This window comes from Antechinus flavipes, chromosome 2 (assembly GCF_016432865.1).
Source record: "Antechinus flavipes isolate AdamAnt ecotype Samford, QLD, Australia chromosome 2, AdamAnt_v2, whole genome shotgun sequence".
Taxonomy (NCBI): Eukaryota; Metazoa; Chordata; class Mammalia; order Dasyuromorphia; family Dasyuridae; genus Antechinus; species Antechinus flavipes.
In genome coordinates this window covers 136,428,372-136,447,943 of record NC_067399.1, presented here as the reverse complement: position 1 = coordinate 136,447,943, position 19,572 = coordinate 136,428,372, and the positions used below count along the sequence as shown (strand labels likewise).

The 19,572-nt window shown below is 36.7% G+C and overlaps 2 protein-coding genes across 7 annotated transcripts in view; one reads left to right on the top strand and one right to left on the bottom strand.

Annotated features, from left to right (window-relative positions):
• Positions 1 to 10,217: 10,217 nt before the first annotated feature.
• On the bottom strand, positions 10,218 to 17,069 carry SMIM19 (small integral membrane protein 19). Of its 3 annotated transcripts, none has more exons than XM_051975622.1 (5): positions 16,971 to 17,069; positions 14,784 to 14,859; positions 13,238 to 13,375; positions 12,741 to 12,865; positions 10,218 to 10,411 (listed from the first exon to the last, which is right to left on the bottom strand). In XM_051975622.1, the coding sequence occupies exons 3-5, from the start codon at positions 13,369 to 13,371 to the stop codon at positions 10,347 to 10,349; spliced, it is 324 nt and encodes a 107-aa protein (XP_051831582.1). In that variant the 5' UTR covers positions 13,372 to 13,375; positions 14,784 to 14,859; positions 16,971 to 17,069; the 3' UTR covers positions 10,218 to 10,346. The 3 variants fall into 3 exon arrangements, with proteins under 3 accessions (XP_051831582.1, XP_051831581.1, XP_051831583.1); XM_051975621.1 differs by having other exon boundaries at positions 16,961 to 17,059; XM_051975623.1 differs by lacking the exon at positions 16,971 to 17,069 and adding an exon at positions 16,183 to 16,201.
• A 115-nt stretch (positions 17,070 to 17,184) lies between these two features.
• SLC20A2 (solute carrier family 20 member 2) overlaps positions 17,185 to 19,572 on the top strand; it is a 123,618-nt gene continuing 121,230 nt past the window's right edge. For 3 of the 4 annotated variants that reach the window (XM_051975608.1, XM_051975603.1, XM_051975609.1), the window contains exon 1: positions 17,773 to 18,119. The gene's annotated coding sequence lies outside the window, so the exon portion shown is untranslated. Of the gene's footprint in view, positions 17,275 to 17,772; positions 18,120 to 19,572 lie in introns of those variants that run through there. The other variant, XM_051975606.1, reaches the window with a different exon arrangement.

Sequence of the window (19,572 nt, the reverse complement as noted above, 5' to 3'; positions counted from 1 at the left end):
AGGGTCAGGAAGTGTTTGGAACTGTCATGTTTTGCCCGCTTTCCCTGAAATCTGAACGGTGTGAACATTGAATGCTGTGACTAGCGTTATATCAGTCATGATATTTCTTTGATTTGCAAATGATTTGAGAAACTCAAAAGATAACATATTGGAAAGGTTTTTTAGAAAAAAGTAAACTTTGGAAAGCAGTGCTTGTGTGATTATAATAGAAGTTGGTTTCTGAATGGGAACAATAATAAAACTAATCTGTAGAGAAATAAATAAAAAGTAATAAATAAATAAAAGTAATAATAATTCATCTTTCTCCAGCATTTTATAAAACATCAACCACACCATGAAACAGATGCTGTAAGTATTAGCATCCCCATTCTACAGACAAGGGATCCAAACTTTAGAGATTCTAACTGACATGATTATAAAGCTATTAATAACAAAAGCTGGTACCATCCCCCCATTTCTCTGTGTTAATGTAAACAAAATAAATAAATTTTTAGGAAAAAGAAAATAATCACTTAATGCATATTTATTATTTGGGGAATTAGCTGCTTTTTGAAACTATATATCTCACTATTCCCTTTAGCATAGATAATTTAGTGAGGATTAGGTAGATTAAAGTGATAGTATCAAAGAATAATAATCATGTGAGCATTTTGATTTTGGAATTATTTTCTGCATTAATAGCATACTTTATACCAGACCTTGAAATGGTGCCAAAAATTCTGATTTGTAATTCTGCATTTGTTACAAAGTTACAGTCCTGTACCTCTTTAGGATGCTAATGATGTAGCAACAGATATGGTAGTATCAGCATAGAATGATGGGACTGTAGAATATAGATTCTTTGCAATGTTTTTGAATTCTCAGCACCTAGCATAGAGGCTGTTACATGATAAGACTTTTTAATATATTTTTAAGAATTCTTGTTGATTGACTGATATTGAAACTCTCTATCTCTGTCTCTGTCTCTCTTTCTCTCTCACCCTCTCCCTTTCTTCTTCTTTTCCTCCCTTTCTCTCCTTTCCTCCTTTTCCCTCTCTCTCTCTCCACCTTTCTCTTTCTCTGTCTCTGTCTCTTTGTCTCTCTCTGTCTCTCTCTCTCTCTCCTCTCTCTGCCTCCCTTTCTCTCTTTTTCTCTGTCTCTCAGACACATACACACACACACACACACACACACACATCTCTCTTGAAAAACTAATAAAAGAGAACCATCTTTCCAATTTTTCTTTCTCACTCCCATCATTTAGATTGGGCATACTAAACTACATTGGAGTTATCCAACTTTTAATATCTCTATAGGAAATTCCAGTGATATTATTGCTTATTTCTCCAGTTGGCATATTAGCTAGCATATATTAAATAAACCATTGGCAAAACACATTGATATTCATTATTATAAAGGATGACTCTATGAAAGGGGTGGGATGTTAGAAAAAATACATGGGGGAATGTAAGTGATAAAAAATAAGAGCAATAGAATTTTTAAAAAATTTTAATAGCTTTTTATTTACAAGTTATATGCATGGGTAATTTTACAGCATTGACAATCGCCAAACCTTTTGTTCCAATTTTTCCCCTACTTCCTCCCATCCCCTCCCCTAGATGGCAGGATGACCAATACATATTAAATATGTTAAAGTATAAATTAAATACAAAATAAGTACACATGTCCAAACTGTTATTTTGCTGTACAAAAAGAATTGGACTTTGAAATATTATACAATTAGCCTGTGAAGGAAATAAAAAATGCATGTGGGCAAAAATATAGGGATTGGGAATTCAATGTAATGGTTCTTAGTCATCTCCCAGAGTTATTTTGCTGGGTGTAGCTGGTTCAGTTCATTACTGCTCCATTGGAACTGATTTGGTTCATCTCATTGCTGAAGATGGCCAGGTCCATCAAAATTGATCATCATACAGTATTGTTGTTGAAGTATATAATGATCTCCTGGTCCTGCTCATTTCACTCAGCATCAGTTAGTTCATGTAAGTCTCTCCAGGCCTTTCTGAAATCATCCTGTTGGTCATTTCTTACCGAACAATAATATTCCATAATATAGAATTTATTTTTTAAAAAGAAAAAAAATCAACAATTTATACTGTTCATCCATCAATTAGCATTTAAAAAAATATCCACTTATAATAAGCTAGCTTTTAAAAAATCGCCATTTGTTCCCAGTTGGTAGTCCCTATTTAATCTCTTAACATTGCCTCCCCACAAAAAAAAGAAAAGTAATGTTCAAAAGTGAATGAGCTATTAAAATGTTTCACTTCCCTTCATTTGATAAAATGTTTTTTATCTCGCCATAGAAATGAGATAAAGAAAAAAGAGACTACAAGAGTCCTTCTTTAAGAAAACTGGTTCCACATAAGAGAAGCTAAATGGAAAAAAAAGTGGTAGAGGTAGGTGAGGAGCTGGGATAGGGGTGGAGGGGTGGTGGATGTGATGGGAGGGAGTGCCTATGATTGACTAATATGACTTTGAAGTCATTTCTATGTATGTTTTCACAGAACCCTTCTTTAGTGTATATACCCAAAGAATTTTATCAGGTTTTTTTTTAAAGTTGAAAATTTGTGGAATAGTACTTAATCATAAAGAAAATTATTTTTATTCCTCAAGCTCAAGAAAATAAAACAAAATTTTAAATTAATAACTAAATTTGATTTTAATAATACTAATGAAATTTAAGGCATAAAATGCTAACAATTTTGGATATAAGGTGGGTTTAGTTACAAATCAAATATTCTATATAACATATCTATGTATATTGAAGCTACTTGAGAGAAGGGTTTATTTTGGCCTTTCTTTGTATCTCCAGTGCTGAACATAGTGCCCATCACATAGTAGGTGCTTTAAAAATTCTTGACTTTTTGACCTGAAGTATTGGTAACTGCTTTATGAGATATTATTAAGGACACAAGAAAGGCCTCCCTATCTTTATCTACTTATTGCCTGATGCTGGAAATTCTAAGCAGGGATTTCATCCTTTTTAATTAAGGCTTTGATCTCAGCAAAAAAAAATGGAATCTTTTCAGGATATTAAACATTTTAACTTTCCATTGGGAAGGTTATTTATATTTTACATTTTTATACTTTAGTATGAGTTCACATTAGAGTCTTTTTTTAGCCAGTAGTAAAAGATGAGATGTCTAATCCTTGAGAAAAGCAAAAAAGGTTCAGAACTGGGGAAACTAAAAGCACAGGAAATTTTCCTTCTTTATAGTTTTGGATTTACACACAACTCTTCAGAAAAATAAACACTGAAGAAAGCAGAATAAAATGGAAAAATAAAGTATTATCTAAAATAGTTACTTTAGTATTTAGATGTCTTTTAAATATGTCAGCTGATATACCATCTCTTCAATGAGGGCATTTCCTTTGCTGGCACAGATTATAAACCATTCTTACCTTTGTTTCCCATGTAATTTTTATATTCTCCCTAATAATCAATTTGACTAAAAAAAATTTTAATTTAAAAATGAAATGGCATTTTGAATCATAAACCCCAAATAAAACCATATCAGAATTATTAGTAAATAGAATCACAAGATCACCAGATTGGAAGATACTTCAGAAATCATTTATGGTCCAATTCACAATGTAACAGAAATCAGTCTATATTTGGCTCATACTCTATCGAAGGACATTTTAAAAACTTCTCTAAGGTCATAGATATTTAAAATTTTACTCTTGATTGATCAAAGTCCTCTTATATGATTTTTTTTCATTTTTTATTAAAGCTTTTTATTTTATTTTTATTTTTTTTTAAAGATTTTTTTTATTTTCAAAATACGCATGGATAATTTTTCAACATTGATCCTTAAATAGCCTTGTGTTCCAAATTTTCCCCATCTTCCCTCAACCCCCTCCCCTAGATGACAAGTAATCCAATATATGTTATACATGCTAAAATATATGTTCCAATATATGTAAACATATTTATACACTTATCTTGGTGCACAAGAAAGATCAGATCAAAAAGGTAAGAAAATGAGTAAGAAAAACAAAAAGCAATTTTTTTTTCAAAACATATGCATGGATAATTTTCAGCATTAATCCTTACAAAACCTTGTGTTCCCCTCCCCCCTTCCCTTACCCCTCCCCTGGATGGCAAATAGTCCAATATATTACATGAACATTTTAGGGAAGGTGCCATTAGCCCATGGCTTGAGACAAGAGTTTGCCCAGAGCAAAAATTCTTAGTCTAAGATCCTTGAACCTTTTCTTTTAATGACTATTCTGATATAATTGATTTCCCCTGTAATCCTATGTATGTTATGTTTAAAAACATCATTCTGCAAAGGAAGGCATAGGCTGAATTCAAAAGACTGCCATGTCAAAAAAGTTAAGAATCCCTGTTCTAGAACTTAAAAAAATATAAGCAGTGGAGGCAGGGGCAGTCAGTATTTTTAGATGTAAAATAAGCAAAATGTCTGTGCTGTCCTGAAACATAATCCAATTCCTCCTCTTTTTCTCCTCATAGAATCCTTACTTTCCTTCAAACCCTAAAAAATAAAAAAAATAAAACCAGCTGTTTAAAGAATTGGTAAATACCATCTTTCTTGTTGCCAAATGTTGAAATGGATCATCACCATCATTATGTCTGACCTAGTCAACAATCTTTTTAGTTTTTCTATGTTTAACCAAAATGGGCAGTGTTTCAATTTTGCAAAAAAGATATTAGTTTTCAAAATTTTTGTTGTTCATCTGTTTCAGTAATGTGTGACTCCTTGAAACCCCATTTGGGTTTTTTTTTTTTTTTTTTTTTTTTTGGCAAAGACATTGAAATGGTTTCTCTAGCTCATTTTGCAGATGAGAAACTGAGGCAAATAGGGTTAAGTGATTTGTCCAGGATCACCCAATTAGTAAAGATCAAAGGCCCCATTTGAACTCATGATAAGTCTTCCTGACTCCAGATCTGACACTTTATCCACTGTTACACCTAACTGTCCAGCAATCTTCATAATTATATATAAATAAATTTAATAAGAGAAACACTCTAGAACATATATAAATAATGACCAATTCCTTTCCATAAATCTGACATTAAATTAAATTTTTTAATTAAAAAAATTTAATTTTTTCTTCAAATCCACAAAATTTCTCTTTTGGTGGTTATTCTGACTATATTAGGTTATAGTAGATCTAGGCACTTGGAAAGGCTTTAATTATAGATTATATATCTATCATCAGAAGGTCAACTGAGTCAAGTTTAGATAGCCTTTTCACTGAAAAGTTAACAACCAGCTGATGATCTTCTGTAAGCCCTGATATCCAAAACTGGAAAATTGTCTATTAAATTGAGGAGAAATTGCAAGTGTTTTGGTTAAAAAATAATAGGTCTCTTAGAGGATTTAAGTGGGTGCAAGTTAGCATTGGAATAAGAAAGGGTGTAGGAACAAGATAAGTTGTTTGATAGAGTTCTGAGCTCAAATTTATCATATAGAAATTTGTGGGTCCCACTATAAGATAGCTCAAAATGGATTCCCTGATCACCACTTGTAATATTTTGCTCAGGACTGGTTTTAGATAAAAAGAATGGTATGTGGTGACTTGCTAGAAAGGCTTCCCTAATGCAGACTATATCTTGTCCTCTTAGAGACAGTGCCTAAAATGCAACCACCAGTATTAGAGCAGCATAATTTCAGGGTATTACCTTTTGCAATACAAACATTCTTGGGGAAAAAAAGACCATTAAGCTATCATCAATTCTTAATACTTTGGCAAGATTTAGTTAGATTCCTTTTCTTCTCTTACTAATGACTATTAAGGAATTATTGTTTTAGTAGAAAGAAAATAGCTACCTGTTACTACATTTAAATAAACAGCTTGTATTTAAACTTGTCAATCTCAAAAAAGAAAAAAAAATCAGTTAATTTCAACAATGTTTATTTAGTGCCTAGTATATACAAAATATTGTGTTAGACACAGAAATATAAACTCTGCCTTTAAAGAGTTTGTGATCTCTAGGTAAGAATAAGGGTTCAATGGAAGCCAGTTAGAGATAGCAAAGTGGTACAGTAGCTAGAGCACTGGACATGGAGTCAGGGAAATCTTGGGCTTAAATGTGGCTTCAGTTATTATCTGTGAGACTTAATGAAGTTGCAGTTTTAGTTGCAATTTAATCCTTAGCATAAGGTTAATTTGAACTGCCAAAATTAAAGAGGTGGAAATCAATCAACAAGAATTCATTAATACCTACTAAGTTTTAGGCAATTTAGTTTCTTTACAAGTAAAATTATAAACCCAAATAAGGCAATGGGCAAAATAGGGAAATGGAACAGAACAAATTCTGGAACAAAGTTTGAGAAATTTGATTTATTTATTCAAAGTACTTAAAGTGTTTTTTGATTTGGTTCTTGTCTACCTTTCCAACTTTACTATATATTATTCCATTTTCATGCCTAGCCCAGCCAATTTAGTTTTATTGTTCCTCATCCTAGCACTTCATCTTTTCTCTTCTTGCCTTTCCTTGGTTATTTCCCATGCCTGGAATGCACTCCTTTGTCACTTTTCCTTCTTGGAATTCCTTGTTTCCTTCAAGAACCAGCTCAGGAACTACCACCTACACACACACACACGCAAAAATCCTAAGGATTTATTGGATATGGGCTTATATGTACATATGGTTGCACCTGATCAGAATGTAAGTGCCTTGAAGAGGGAGGCCCAGAACTGAGGATGGTGTCTAATATGTGTCAGGTGGCTAATAAATGATGGCTGACAAATTTAAAGTGTGTGAGAGAAGATCAGGGAGGGCTTTATCAAAGATGTGTCACTTGAAGTGACTGGAGTTTGAAAGATAAGGATTTTAACAGCCAGAAATGAAGAGGGAGTGCATTTCCAAGATGATGGACAGTGCATTAAAGGGCAGAGGTGGATGACGGTCAGAAGAGCTCTAGAATGGCTAGGAATTCACTTTGGCTAAAAGCAAGAGTGAGTGAAGGGGAACAATATGAAATAGAGTTATAGAATACAGTTGGAGATAGTCTACAGACCAGAACTTTAACTTTCTACTTATGGTCATAAGTCACCTGAGAAATGTTTATGTGAGCCCTAGTATGTATAGAAATAGTTATACAAATAAAACATTTACCAATAATAAATCATAATTTCATGGCTCCTACATTGTTATGAGACCCCATGAGGAGTCACAACCCTCAATTTAAGAAGCTGGGCCTTAAATGCCAATCTAAAGTATCTAGATTTTATTCTTTAAGACTCTCCTTCCCCATGGGGGTCTTTGAAGGTTTTTGAACAAATGACCTGGTTACAGTGTAAATGGAAAGGAAGGATTGTGAGGGATATTCTTAAGTTGCAATTAACTGAAATCAGACAATGATTGTATATGGTGTTGGCTATATATATATATAGATTTGGAATTATTTGTTTAATAGTAGCAAGTGAAGACATGGGAGAATGTAAAGGAGAGGACCAAGATTAAACCTGGGAGGGGGCCAGAAGATGAGAAGGCACAGGATCAGCAAATAAAGCCAAAAAAGAACAATCAGCTAAGAGAACCAGAAGGGAATAATGCCATAGAAAGACTGAACATAAAAGAATATCAAGGAGACTAGAGTTGTCCAGCACTTAACACAGTGCCTAGAAAACAGTAAGAACTTAATATTGTATTGAACTACAGTGTCAAATGGCATAGATTTAGTAATGATGAGATCATTAGCAGCCCTGGAAGGAGTTGTTTTGGTAGAGTCAGTGAAAGAGATTTGAAGGGGTTGAGGAAGGAATCAATTGACAATGATTAAAACAGACTATAGCTGAAGAACCAGCAAGTCAATGGAAGGTTTCTGTGGGGTTATTTTTAGGACAAGGAAACCTAAGCAGAGTTTTAGGCAGTGAAAGATATGAAAGGAAGACACTGAAAATGGAGGGGGAAATGTATGGCACTGATGGTGAAACCTCCCAAAGGAATGGACAGATAATGTACATAAATAGACGGATATCAAGTTGCAGGTGGATAAGGAGAGCCATCCATTTGGCGACTTCCTCTTCAAGCCATAGGGTCCTCTGCTTCTGGGCCTTGGCACAAGCTGCCTCCCTGCCTGGCGTGCTCTTCCTCATTTGATTCTTGGAAGCTCTAGCTCTTTCCTAACTAAAGTGTCACCTTCTGCTCTGTCATTATTAGCTCTCTTCTTCACCAAAATAACTCTGAATGTACTTGGCTGGGCACATGCTGCAGGCCTCCAGCAAAAAAGAATGCAGTCTCCTTGAGGGCAGGAACTTCATCTATTTTTGTCTTTTTAGGATATGCTTTCTACCCTGTGCATATGGAACTGTTGCACAAGCAATTGAATGGACTCCTGATGGCTGAGGGCAGAAAGTATGGAGGGGAGATGAGCAAAATTATAGCTTCAATCCTCAGTTGAGTAAAAGTTATCTGTTGAAAGAATACTGGTGAGGTCAAGGGCTTGCTAGGGATGTTTGAAATAGCCACTGTAAGTCGGCTAATAATCAGATTGACAAAATAATGGCACAACAGGGAGGAAGGCCTAGTTAGGCCATGAATTGGATGGTTTGGATTTGTAGTGGACCCAGCAACTAAATAATCACAACTTCTTCCAGTTGTCTGGAGTTTGAGAACAGGAACAGAAATGTAGACAGGTGGGAGTGAAGCCCATCTGTCAGCTCAACTCTACAAACTTCTCCTTTAGTTGCCAAGGTTTGCTGGTCCCCAAAAATTATCTACTGGATTTTCTGTAACAATTCCCTTTCAGTGAAAGGAAAGGAGGCAATGAGGTCATCTTATGTGGTTTGCTCAAGGTTGATTGTTCTACATTTCAGTGGCAAACTGTGGAGTGGATCTTTAGTGCTTTAGGGCTAGAGGACACTTCTCATAAGAATCCAATCTTGTGGAAGAATACTAGTCTCCTTGCACTCCACTCTCCACTTTCCCCTAACTAAATATATTTGTTTACAAACTTTTAACTAAACTTCAATTCCTAGAATAGCCTGGCACTGAAACTAACTTATGTGGCTGGAATGAACTTATTCATGTGGTAAGACAATTCAGAACTGACACAAATTCCCTTTGAACAATATTATTTAACTTAAAAAAAAAGGAAAATTAGGTTTTCTTGATTTTATCTTTTTATTCTTCAACATTGTATTATGAATCAATTCTTACATTTGTAGAGGTGTTGATAAATAACAATACTTGCTTTGTCTCTGAAAATTAATAGCTATGATTCAAATATTGAATCTTGGCTAAATGGGCAGTTAAAACTACAGTTTTACTATCAACTATTCTCTATTTAAATAATTGCACTGATATTAAATAAAACATGAAAAACATGCATATTCCATAAATACCCTTTTGAACATCATAATATAGTGAAGCATATAACATACAAGATTTTCCAAGAAGCTGAAAGCCAAAAAGCATAAACAATACACAATGGTTGTAATGGGGCCAGCATCCAAACACAGAAGCCCAGGCAGGCACAGCTCAGCCCAGTGACTCATCAGGGTACCCACCCACTCTCCCTCTGGCTGTCCCCTTTGGCCCCCAACTAGAGGATTGGAGTAAAAAAAAATGAGGGAAGGCATAAACCATAGTAATATTAAAAAAAAAAAAAAAAAGCAACCACAGAAAATCTTTTAAAATTAGAAAAAAGTAAAATCATGACAAACAAGACAGTCATTTACAGAGACTAGTAGGTAAGCCAACAAAGAAGTCCTAGAGAGGATGCAGTATGCTCAATTAATAATATGATGCATTCACAATCTAAAAAATTTTTTCCAGCAATTCTCTTCCATTTATTTAGCTATTAAAAAAAATGTCTGAAATCAGACTGAGGTCATAGTGTTTAGATGTGGAGAAGCCTCTGGTTTTCACCTGAGCTAATCCTCTCATTTATGTTTTAGAAAACAGAGGCACAGAGGTTAAGTCATTTACCTAGAGATACACAGGCACTAAGCAGCAGAACTAGGGAATGGTGTTAGGTCTGTCGCTTCTAAATCTGGCCCTCTTTCTACTACTTCACATATAGGGTCTCTTTCATATTAGCTGTGATTAACTGTCAGGAATCCAAAGATGCAATATCATCCTAGACTGAATAGTTCTTCCCTAAGAATGCAAAATAAATAACATGCTACAATCATTCTTGTTAACAAAAGTGCTTCTTGTGCCAAGTTGCCCAGTACTCAACTTTACTATACCATTTCTATTTGTGTAAAAATGAAATAAACTATATAGGCAAAAATAGTTTAAAAGTGACATGATTTATATATAAATTCAAAGAAATTTATACTCTTCAGCTTTTGAAAAAAGAATTCTGAATCAACTTTGCTTCTAAACTGACAGCAGAGTACAACTTGTGCTAAGTATTCATTCATTCCAGGGAGAGTTGTACACTGTCAGTCTGGTTTTGTGGCTGCTGATAGTCATATTTCCTGGCTGTTAAAAAATAAAATGGAAAAAAAGATAGAAGTAATTTAGATACATTTATAATAAAAATAATAAAAGCAACTGGTCATTCTGGCTAACATTATCAAAATGAGTTTCTCTACAATGAATTAATAACAGTTTTGGATTAAATAAGCATACAATTCTATCTCCTAAGTGAAAACTAACCTGCTTTATATTACTCTCATTTACAGACATATCAAATACACAATAGTTTGTTCTACATATTACTTAGGATTAATTAATATGCAGTATAATAATTACTCATTTATAGAGGATTTTAGGATCAAAAGGGACTTTACTACATTAATTTGATCCTCAAAACAGTAGATAGAACAGAACAAGGGTAGATAGTGTACTACTTTATCCCCATTTTGCAGATTAGAAAATTGAAATTTACAGAAGTTAAATGCCCCAAATCACATTTTTAGTAAGAAACAGAACATATATATATGAGCAATGTTTCCTTTTAAATTAACAATTTAACAGTATAAGTAAAAAATAGACTTCTACTTTAGGATAAATAAATAATAACCTTTTGTCTACACTATGAGGAATTTGCTAAAACTTTAAATGACAAATATGAAGTGACATTAACTTAAGATTTTGTCTATAGCATTAAAAAAATCACTGAGAATATATATGGCCAAAAGAAGGATAAATTAGTCATAATAGGAGACTAAAAGATGGACAATTTCAGGGCTTCACTGATATCTGAGGCGGATGAAAAAAATCAGCAGCTAGCTAAGTGGAATAGGATGCTAGACTTGGAATCAAGAAGTCAAGTCAATGAGTCTTCATTAAGTGCCTACTCCACACCAGGCACCAAGCTAAATAATGGGGCTAGAAAAGCAAAAACAACTCAAAACCTCAAGAAATTCATAGTCCTACAAGGAAGACAATGTGCAAACAATTTTATTCAAACAGTACAAAGACTGTAAAAGGAAGGCACTAATATTAAGGAAGAATAAAAATAGCTTCTTGCAAAAGGAGGGTATTATAAGCTAAGACTTGATGGAAATCAGGGAAGCCAGAAGATGCTCCTGGTTCTGCTTCTAACTTTCTAGACTTTGCCATCTCATTTTGGAAACCCCCTCCACTCTTCCAGTCCCTTTTTCCACTAGTGAGTTTTACCTGGGGCCTTCAGTTTAGAGAAGACTTATTGACTTGACTTCTTGATCTTAAAGGCTGATTATGATTAACCTTTTCCTCAAGGCTCTGGTTAACACTTTCCAAATTCTGAATACCCTGTTCATCTTTCCTTCCCTTACTCTCCACTTTTCAGGGTACTCTCCCACTCCCCCCTCCTAACCAGTATGGGTAGCCAGTAAAATCTAAAATAGCAGGAAGTGGAATTACCAAAGGGAAGATGACTGGATGTACAACCATCCCTAAAATCAAAAAAGCATAATTTGGAAACTGTATTATATATTAACCAAAGTTCACATGCTTGAAATGTGTGCCCAATCAGGAGAAACCATCTAGACACTGTTGTCAAAGTTCTGATTCTAATATATGTAAATTCAGATAAATTTCAGACCTTCTTATCTTCAGACCAGAAGACCATCAAATGACTTAGAATAATATGGATAATTTGGCGATGATGTGGATGTTAATGAACTAACCCTAAGGTAGCATAGATAGGAGTTAGTGTGTTTCCTCAAAAACAAACAAAAAACCTTTTAAAAATGAGATCTCAAATTTCTGCCCCTGAGCCTTCTTCTGTCTCCTAAGAATCCTTCCTGCTCCCAACACCAATCCTCTATTTACATAAGGGACTCAGATCCTCTCCATCCCTCTTCTTCACAATGCCGGCTCCCTTTCACTCTCACTACACTACTTCCTTCTCCCTGCATTATCTGCTTCTATATACCCACTTTTCATTGCTTGTCTTTATATTTCCTTTGTTGTTAATCCTTACACTTGTGGTTATGAAAGGATGATTGTCCATGGTCAAATAGCTAGTAAATATCTGAGGCCACATCTGAACTCAGGTCTTCCTGATTCCAGATCTGGAATTCTATCTATTGCATCTCACTGTTTCTAACAATAAGATCAGAATCTTAATGTCTACCTTATTAAAAATAAAATAATACAAATTTGTCTTCAGTTAATTTGGAAGATTCTTTACCCCAAATCAAAGGAAATGAACATGTAATATACCATTTAAGTATCAGAAATTCTTATTTTCCTCTAACCAGGTTATTAGAGTATTTATTTCAAGATGTCCAAGTCCTAATACTAAGAGAATACAATGCAAATGGAAAACATAGTTTGGTAACTCTAGAGCTCTGAAACTGAACTCACTGTATATACTTACAAATAGAATACATTTCTAGTTGTTGCCTTAAACGGATTTTGCTCATTGTGTCATAGAAGCTAGGCTCCGTCAAAGTTTCTGACATAGGAGGCACACTGAATATTCTCATGATTTTCCTTTTATTCCTAAAACACACATTTAAAAGTAATTAGAAATATGAAAGACAATAATGTCTGCTTATATAATGTTGTTATTCTCCTGTCCCAAATATAAGAATTTTTTTTTTATTTAAACATGATTTCATTATAATCTTCTTGGTTCCACGAAAAGACTGAATCATATCATTTGTGAAAAGGAAGAAGCAAAGTGTGCTACTTAGCCATTTCTCTGGCTCAAGTATATTCACAAAAGGTAGACTCTAAAATATATATATATATATATATATATATATATATATATATATATATGAATTTCCATACTATAATTTAAGCAACATTATAGGAGGATTTAAAGCATGTAATATCCATTTCTCACATCTCATGTTTTCATAAACTTACCTTCTGGCATACATGAAAAGGCCAAAGCTAACAAGAATCACTATCAGGTACACGTTGGTGGCCTCATTCCAGGCTTCATGAACAGTATAATCAATAGAACCATCATCTCCCATTACCCCATAACCTCCAGCCATGATGCTACAATAGAAAAAAAAAATATTTTCTTATGGTTCTGTTGGCAGGACTGGTTACTTAATTAAAACCTACAATTGATTTTTTTTTTATTTTCAACTTTCAAAGACTTGTCTCAGGGGTGATGATTCAGGCTTCTCTGAACAGCAGTGTTGCTAAAGAAAGCTGGTTGGAATTGTCAGTGCACACTTTCCAAATCTTAATCTGATGAAGATAAAAGCAGGAGGACACATTAAAAAAGCAGACCAATAGGGTTCTATGATGCCAAGGGAGCAATGCTGCAAAAACACTACTAGTTTTGAACATATCTGGTAGTCCTAACAATACTGACTTTAATGCCAATGAGAATTTTGTAGATAGTGAAGGGGTTAAAGCTCTTTCTTCCACATGCTTCATTATACTCACAAATATATTGTCAGAATATTTGTATTGACAGAAAATTTGTAGCACTTTATCTAGCTTTGGGTTCTGGATCAAATTCAATTGGAAAAAGTTATGGGATTTAAAAGTTATTTTGTCCTTTATTTGATCTACTATTTATGTTTTCTATCCTGGAGTCTCAAAAAGCCAACAAATTTTTCCAAAATGTTAAGACCTCTAATGGAGCATGGCCCCGGTGAAGGATCATATGTTCGTTCCCAGGGGATCACACTGACTTTAGAGTGAAGAATCTTTAGTCACAGGAACTTTACTAAGATTTAGAGAGCTTGGGATATGCTACAGTAGGAGTACTCACACTGGTGAAATCATCATAAACTTCGAAATTATTACCTTATTTCTCTGCCCACCACTCTTGAGGATCTCTACTGGATAAAAGCTCCTTAATATGGTATTTAAGTTTCTATACAATTTGGCTCCAGGGTATTTTTCAAGTCTTATTTCACCATCTGTCACTGCCTAAGCTCTACATTAAAGCCAAACTAAGCTACTCAAATAAAAAGTCTGATTAAAACACTTGCCTATGGTCACATGACTATTAAAAGTACTAGAGACTGGAGAAACCTTGGATTCTTTAAGACTCCCCAAATTCTTCTTTTTTAAAAATTTCCCCCTCCAAATTCTTCAAGTCTAATACATGTACTTCATACTGTCTTTCATTTAAAACCTTAGCTAATGTTTTTTGCATGTACTATACTAGTTTAAATTTAGTGAGTACTATGAAAAATTAAGTTTAACTTGGTTAAAATTAGTATTGGGTTATGTGAGCACTTACTTTAAAATCAATTTGCATTTTGATGTATATGAAAATATGTCCTCTGGAAATTAGCCAGAAGGAAATTGGGAATACCAGGCCTGAAGTGAGGAATCAAATTCAAATCAGGCCTCATATTCTTACTTATGTGACCCTAGCAAGTCATTTAACGTTTATTATCAGTTTCCTCATCAGTAAAATGAGAATAATTATAGCACCTACCTCTTGGGTTGCTGTGAGGATCAAATGAGAAAATGATCTCAATATACGTAGTAGACTGCTTGGCACATGGTGAGTACTATGTAAAAATAAATCAAAATTATTATTAAGCAGAAATATATAGACTTTAGAGATGCTATATCCACATGTTATGTTATATACAAGTGTGTTGAACTACTTAATCTTCAAAAGTCTGACTGCAGATTTTCTTATGAATAGAGCCAAAACAGTTTTCTTTTTAAAAAATTGTTTTAAGTGGGAGGGAAGCAGTGTGACTTAGTTATTTAGGATTTGGCTGTTACATTGTTACGGCTCTGTTTAAATCCCTACCCATTCAGTTTAATCTGCTCTATGCAAGGGACAGTTTATATTCTCATACTAGTCACCTTAAGATAGTAAATAAAAAATAGTTTGAGGAGGAAGAAAACACTAAAACTAGGGGAATGAAGAAAGACTTCATGTAGGAGATGGTACCTAAGCTGAGGTTTGGAGGAATAGAAGGATTCCAGGAGGAGAGACATGATAAGTGAGTGCATTCCAGGGATGGGTGTTGACAGTCTTTGCTAAAAAATGAAGACAGGAAAAGGCATGTCCAGTTAAAGGAACTAGAAAGTAGCCGAGCCAGACTTAAGTCTTCTGATTCTCAGTCTAGCATTCTTTCTATTCCATTAACCTGGTCCTCAGACACATTCTTCTATAGTTCCCTATTGTGATCAATAATTTGCATTATTAATGAAATGACTAACAGCCAGGAATATGGGTCTGTGAGAACAGGACATAGAATAATACTAAGTGACCTACATGGGGATGGATCTTAATCTCAACTAGCTGAACCAGTAGTATACACAAGCAACTATTGTGTAGTTACAGCATGTCCCCATAGCCTTCAATTTTAGTTATGGAGCAAAATGTCCAAGGGCATTCATTCCTGTGGCACTCACCTAGCCAGTTAATGTTTCAATGAGATTCCTGACTAGTCATGATTAGAATGCCATTTGGGACTTTTTACAGTGCCAAATGACCTTTGTCACAAACTGTTTTTGTGAAGGATTACTTGAATAAGAACTGCAGCTTTTTCAAAATGGAGGTGGGCCAGAGAGATGCTAGGGGGAATCTCACAAACTCCAGGAAAAAATCTGGTCAGATCAGGATAAAATGGCATAATAAAATGTAATCAAAACAATCTGTCAGGAATTTCAGGGTTTCAGCCAATATATAAATTGACTTGGAAATCAAATGATACTGCCATCAAGTCAAGACCCTGGTACTCTTTTCAAAGGTCCCAGAAACAAATGACATTTTCAGGCAGATTTAATGTTTCTCAATATAGAGAATTTTGTGTTTCTGAGAAGGCATTAGAAAAAAACTAACGTAAAAAAAAAAAAGAAAGAAAAAAACTAACGTGCAGTTACTCTTGATTCTTATGTACGTAGGAAATGTCTCAATGAACTCAGCTTCTTGCCATACCATAGGCCCAAGAAACTGTAATGTCAACTCCAAATCCTTTGAACAGCTAAACTCCTTCATTTACAAAGGTGGTATAGAGAAGCCAGAAGGCCGGAAATTACTGGCCGAAGGGGCTTAAAAAAGGAAAGAAAAGGGAAGTGGGTCAGGGATAGGAGAAGGGAAGGATTTGTCCCAGGCTGAAGTTGAACTCAGTTCTTCCTGACTCCAGGTCAACTGGATCTTTTGGACCAGATAAATCTATCCAGAATGCCAACTTATTTTAGGAGGTGAAGAACCTGGGCCCAAAGGCGCAGTTTTGAACAAGGATTCCCCACTCCCGTTCCCTTTCCCCCTTATAATAAGCTGGTTAGAAGAGGAGTAAGAAAAGGAAAGGAATGGAGAGGGAAGAGAAGGAAAAAAGCATAAGGGAGCAGAGGCACTGGGACAAAGGGACTGGAAGGGAGAGCAGGATAGCGAATGGGGTATGGGGGAAGAATGAAGGGAAAGGCGAGAGGTAGAGAAGAGAAAGGAACGAGGGTAAGGGGAGGGAGTGGGGATAGAAGAGTGAGGAAGAGAAGGGGACCAAGGCAGGGTATAAGGAAGGCAGCGGGATAAGGAGGCGGGGTGATACGGTGTAGGGGCGGGACTTGGGCCAGTGACGCGATCTTTATACGGGGTGGGGGGAGGTGGAAGGGAAGAGAAGGACGGAGGGTGGGGGTAGGGAGGGAACGCACTCTAACTCACGCTCGGGAGGCGGCCCCGGGGCCAGCACCTCGTCCCGCTCTCAGCCTCCTTTCCCCTAGCTCGGGACCGGGCGCACAGGAACTGCTTAGACCCGGCGGCCCTGGCCGACCCCTACAGTCGTCATTTCCTGTCGGCCTGTCTGTTTCCGGAGAAGAGGAGAAGCCTGATATAGATTGATATCACCTATATCTGTCTATAACCTATACGTTAGGTTGTTTATTTTTTCCTTTGTTTTTGCTTTTTCCTTTTCTTCCCAATTTTTGACCGGGACAGAAGCTGCGGCCCCGGTGCCGCCTCCGGGCGCGTGAGTGGACCCGGGTTCCCCTCCCCCTTCGCACGCGTCACTGTCCCGCCCCTTCGAGACCCCCTCCCCTTTTCTCCCCCTCCCTAACTCGAGCAGAGGGGTCCCGGTTAACGGTCTCGAAGAAAGTGCGCATGTCCGCCAGAGACCGACCCCCCCCCCCTCCCCTCCTTTATCCCCTCCCCACGCGGGCTCTTGAGGAGAGGACGGGAGGGGAGGGGAAGTAGGGACCCTTTTCTCGAGACCGAGCGGAAACCTTTGGCCCGCCTTAGGGGGTGTCCCCATATGCGGGTAGGTGGAGCTGCGACCCCGCCCTCTATCCGGCTGTTTCGTCCTCCCTTTTTGTCGCGCTCCTTTTCCTCATTCGAGGGTCCTGCCAGCCCCTTCTCCCCACCCCTTGCGCTCTTTCGCAGGAGAGTGGGGGCGGTGTGTGTTGGGGAAGGTTGGGGGGGAATTGAGAGGAGATTTCAAGCTCCGCCCCCGCCCAGAAGAAAGGCGCGAGGCGGGGGGCTGAGGGGGTGGGGCTTGCGGCGCTCCCCTTCCCAAGGAGGCGAGGCAGGAGGTGGAGCCTGCGAGCCCTCCCCTCTTTCCTCCTTTCCCCCTCCCCTTTTCTCTCCTAGGAAGGCGAGGCGTGGGGCGGAGCCTACTAGCACCGTCCCCTTTTCTCCGCTCTCCTCCCCGGGTTGGGGGGGAAGAGCGAGAGGCGCCCAGGGTGTGGGCGGAGGATCCAAGGCCAGGCGCGGTCTCGGTCCGGCTGCCCTGCTAGATTGGACCACGTGCGCAGTGGGCTCCCCGGCGCTAGGCAGGAAAGGTTGACAAGTGGCGCGGCCCCAGCCCTGCCCTCGAGGGTGAGCTCTGGAGCCCCTGGTGTGAGTGGAAAGGTTAGGGTTGGGAAAAGAGGTGGAAGGTCTGAGGGTATTCCACGCGTGGGTGGGAGAAAGGAGAGTGGCCCGTCGGACGATTCAATTGTAAAAATGCTAACTTTTTTTTCGGGGGGGGGGGGGCGAGAAGGGGAACGAAGAAAAAAAAAGTCGTGATTATCTTGTAATGGGTAGGGTGTATTATTGCTTTCCAAACAAATGGCTTTCGTTTTCTTGCCCCCCGTTTCCTATCCTGTTTCTTCTCTAGGATTCTTTGGGATGGAGAATAGGAAATGTTACATAGAATCAGGCTGTGGTTAGCTGGATGTAATGATTGGTGGTTGGAATGAAATGTCGGAAAAGTTTTATACTTTGATAAAGTGTTTTTTGTTTGTTTTTAGTGGCTAATGGCTCTCAATTTAAGGGCAGGTGGTAAGTTTTCATAGGTTTTCCTCAGTAAAATTGAAATATTTAAGATTTAAATGGTTGGAGCAGCTTTGCCAATAACCACTAACCAAAAGGGGCTAATAAATTGCGTTGAGCAAATGTGGTAGTAAATTGCTGCATTAATAGAATGATGATTATATTGAGTTTATTCCTGGAAGGAGTAATAGATAAATTGATAATAGATTAGTAGCTGGAGGAACTGATTTTTGAAATTGTATGCAGTAGCAAATTTACATTTTTGGTAGATCAGTAAATTAAAACAATTAAATCACTGTATAATAGCATATGAGATACTGTTCTAATGGTTTCATAATAAATTGGACTTGGTTATAACTAACTATAATATGTATGGATATAGTAACAGCCACTTTGAGGGAATCGGGAAAGCCTAATGATAACTCTTGATTCTTATCTTTCATACATATGCTAAATACTTAGGAATGCTAATTTTTCCAACATTCATTAGACAAATTAACATATTTCACCTGGGCCCTGTTAGAATCTCATAAACAGTGAACAGTTCCACCACATTTCAACTTATCCTAGCAATTCTTTGGCCTAATTGCATTAAGTTGGTCACCCCATGAGCAATGTGTGATTGTATAATGGAAAAAGCTAGGCCAGATGGCATAGCCTCTGCCTAAATCTTGCTCTATTTTCTGGGCATAAAATTCATTTCTTAATGAATGTAATTAGCTGGCATAAAGCATAATTATCTTTACACAAAGTCTAGGAAATGTAAAACTTCAAAGTAAGCCGATAACATTTATATCCTGTATACCTTTGAGTGGTTAGGCATAGTCTGTGATGTTGATAGAGATACTTTGTAGATGTTTTAACTTTAAGGATTTTCTTGTATTAGTTTCATTATTATCCATTAAGTCCACATTTGTTTTAATTTGGTTTAATATCCCTTTAAAAAAATCAACTAGTACTTGAAATGTAATGACTCATTTAGGGATAGCTGATTCAGATTGCTATGGATTTGATACTT

What these genes read in the sequence shown, in the direction of transcription:
- SMIM19 (XM_051975622.1), bottom strand. Translation starts at nt 13,371, where the DNA reads ATGGCTGGAGGTTATGGGGTAATGGGAGATGATGGTTCTATTGATTAT. An exon ending in CTTTTCATGTATGCCAGAAG is followed by an intron (nt 12,866 to 13,237) that starts GTAAGTTTATGA and finishes TGTGTGTTTTAG; the next exon opens with GAATAAAAGGAAAATCATGA. An exon ending in ACTAGAAATGTATTCTATTT is followed by an intron (nt 10,412 to 12,740) that starts GTAAGTATATAC and finishes ATTTTTTAACAG; the next exon opens with CCAGGAAATATGACTATCAG.